This window comes from Mycetomoellerius zeteki, unplaced genomic scaffold (assembly GCF_001594055.1).
Source record: "Mycetomoellerius zeteki isolate Tzet28-1 unplaced genomic scaffold, Tzet1.0 scaffold445, whole genome shotgun sequence".
NCBI classification, from domain to species: Eukaryota; Metazoa; Arthropoda; class Insecta; order Hymenoptera; family Formicidae; genus Mycetomoellerius; species Mycetomoellerius zeteki.
Genome location: NW_017257441.1, coordinates 48,239 through 49,646, shown reverse-complemented (window position 1 = coordinate 49,646; position 1,408 = coordinate 48,239). Strand labels below are relative to the sequence as shown.

The following is a 1,408-nucleotide window of genomic DNA, read 5'->3' as shown; positions in this document are numbered from 1 at the left end:
TTATTTAGATATTTGCATTTGACCAACTTGCCCCTATGCTCAAATAGCCCCGCTCTACCCTATCTCAAAACCGATTAAGGAAGCTACTGTATTTACGCCAATTAAGGATAAGATCTTGTATTTTCACATTGTCTTAAAATAAGATGTTTATATAATAAAATAATAATTTTTTAATAATAAGTTAGTTAGCGATAAGATAATATAAAAATTATAAATGAAAATTTCAGGATAAATGAGATAATGAACAATTTATTTATTGTTTTATTTATTACTTTTTCTAAAGTAATAAATTTTGTGTTAGGAAGCTACAAAGAATTTGTGAGAATTTCTGAAAAGAAATAGATTTCTTTTATTATATATATATATATATATCTTATATTAACATAGATATATAAATTTTACACTATGTGAAAAAATAAACATAATATAAATATATAATAAATAAAAATGATAATAAGGAGACAGAAAATAAATTTTAAAAACTATAAACATATATTAAACTCGAGCAATCTCAATTTTTTCCGAATACGAGTTCAAGATAGTTTGAGAATGAACTCTTCAAACGTTCGCTGAAGATTGAGCTTGAAGGGAAATTTCTGAAACCTTGGTGCATATTTTTAAATATGAGCAGTGGCCCTTCAATCATTTCGAGCAGCATAGTTTTACGAAATTGCCATGAATTATTTACCTGCCGTAAATGGAACAGGCGTTTAGATTTGCAGCCCGTTTGCTTTCTGCGGCCACGCTCGACGCCATTTTCTCGATACTTATGAACCGTGTCGTTTGATCGATACGGTCGTTAGTCGATATCTCAGTCGTCAGAAGTAGAGGCCTAGATAACAGAAAGGCGTCAGGTGAGAAAATGGTTTGATTGGCTCGCTAAATCACGTGATTCAGCGCCATTTTTCATACTACTTTCATACTATAATATGTTGTAATGTTAGGTTAATGTAGCTTGATATAATAGTTATGATATTCCAATATCATATCCGAATTATATTCCGATATCATTTCCGAGTTATGATTAACGATAATAATGTTGTGATATTCCGGAATATAAATTTAGTTGTTTATAGGTTATATAGTCATAAGAAAGGATAACTATTAACTGTGATATAAGTACTGTTATTTATTTAAATTTTTATTAAACATAAACTTTATTTGAAAAAAGAATATTTATCAAGTTTTTTGTCATTGTTTTTCTTCCTCAGAATGAAGTGCTGTATATATACATGTAGTAATAAATATAAAAATAAAAACAAAAGATAAGAAAAGGAGATGAAAACGATGATGTAATGCGGGGTCTACAATAGAAGTCGTAGCAGTCGTAAGGTCTTAAGTCGTAGAAAATTGACCAATCACGGTCGAATATGAGAAGAATAATCAACTGTGATTGGTCAATTTTCTA

The 1,408-nt window shown here is 29.0% G+C and overlaps 1 protein-coding gene across 1 annotated transcript in view; it reads right to left on the bottom strand.

Annotated features, from left to right (window-relative positions):
* Window positions 1-756, bottom strand: part of TTLL1B (Tubulin tyrosine ligase-like 1B) — an 11,870-nt gene extending 11,114 nt beyond the window's left edge. Inside the window, exon 1 of the mRNA XM_018454678.1 lies at window positions 689-756. Coding sequence (XP_018310180.1) covers window positions 689-756 — 68 coding nt within the window. The remainder of the gene's footprint in view (window positions 1-688) is intronic.
* Between the last annotated feature and the right edge of the window lie 652 nt (window positions 757-1,408).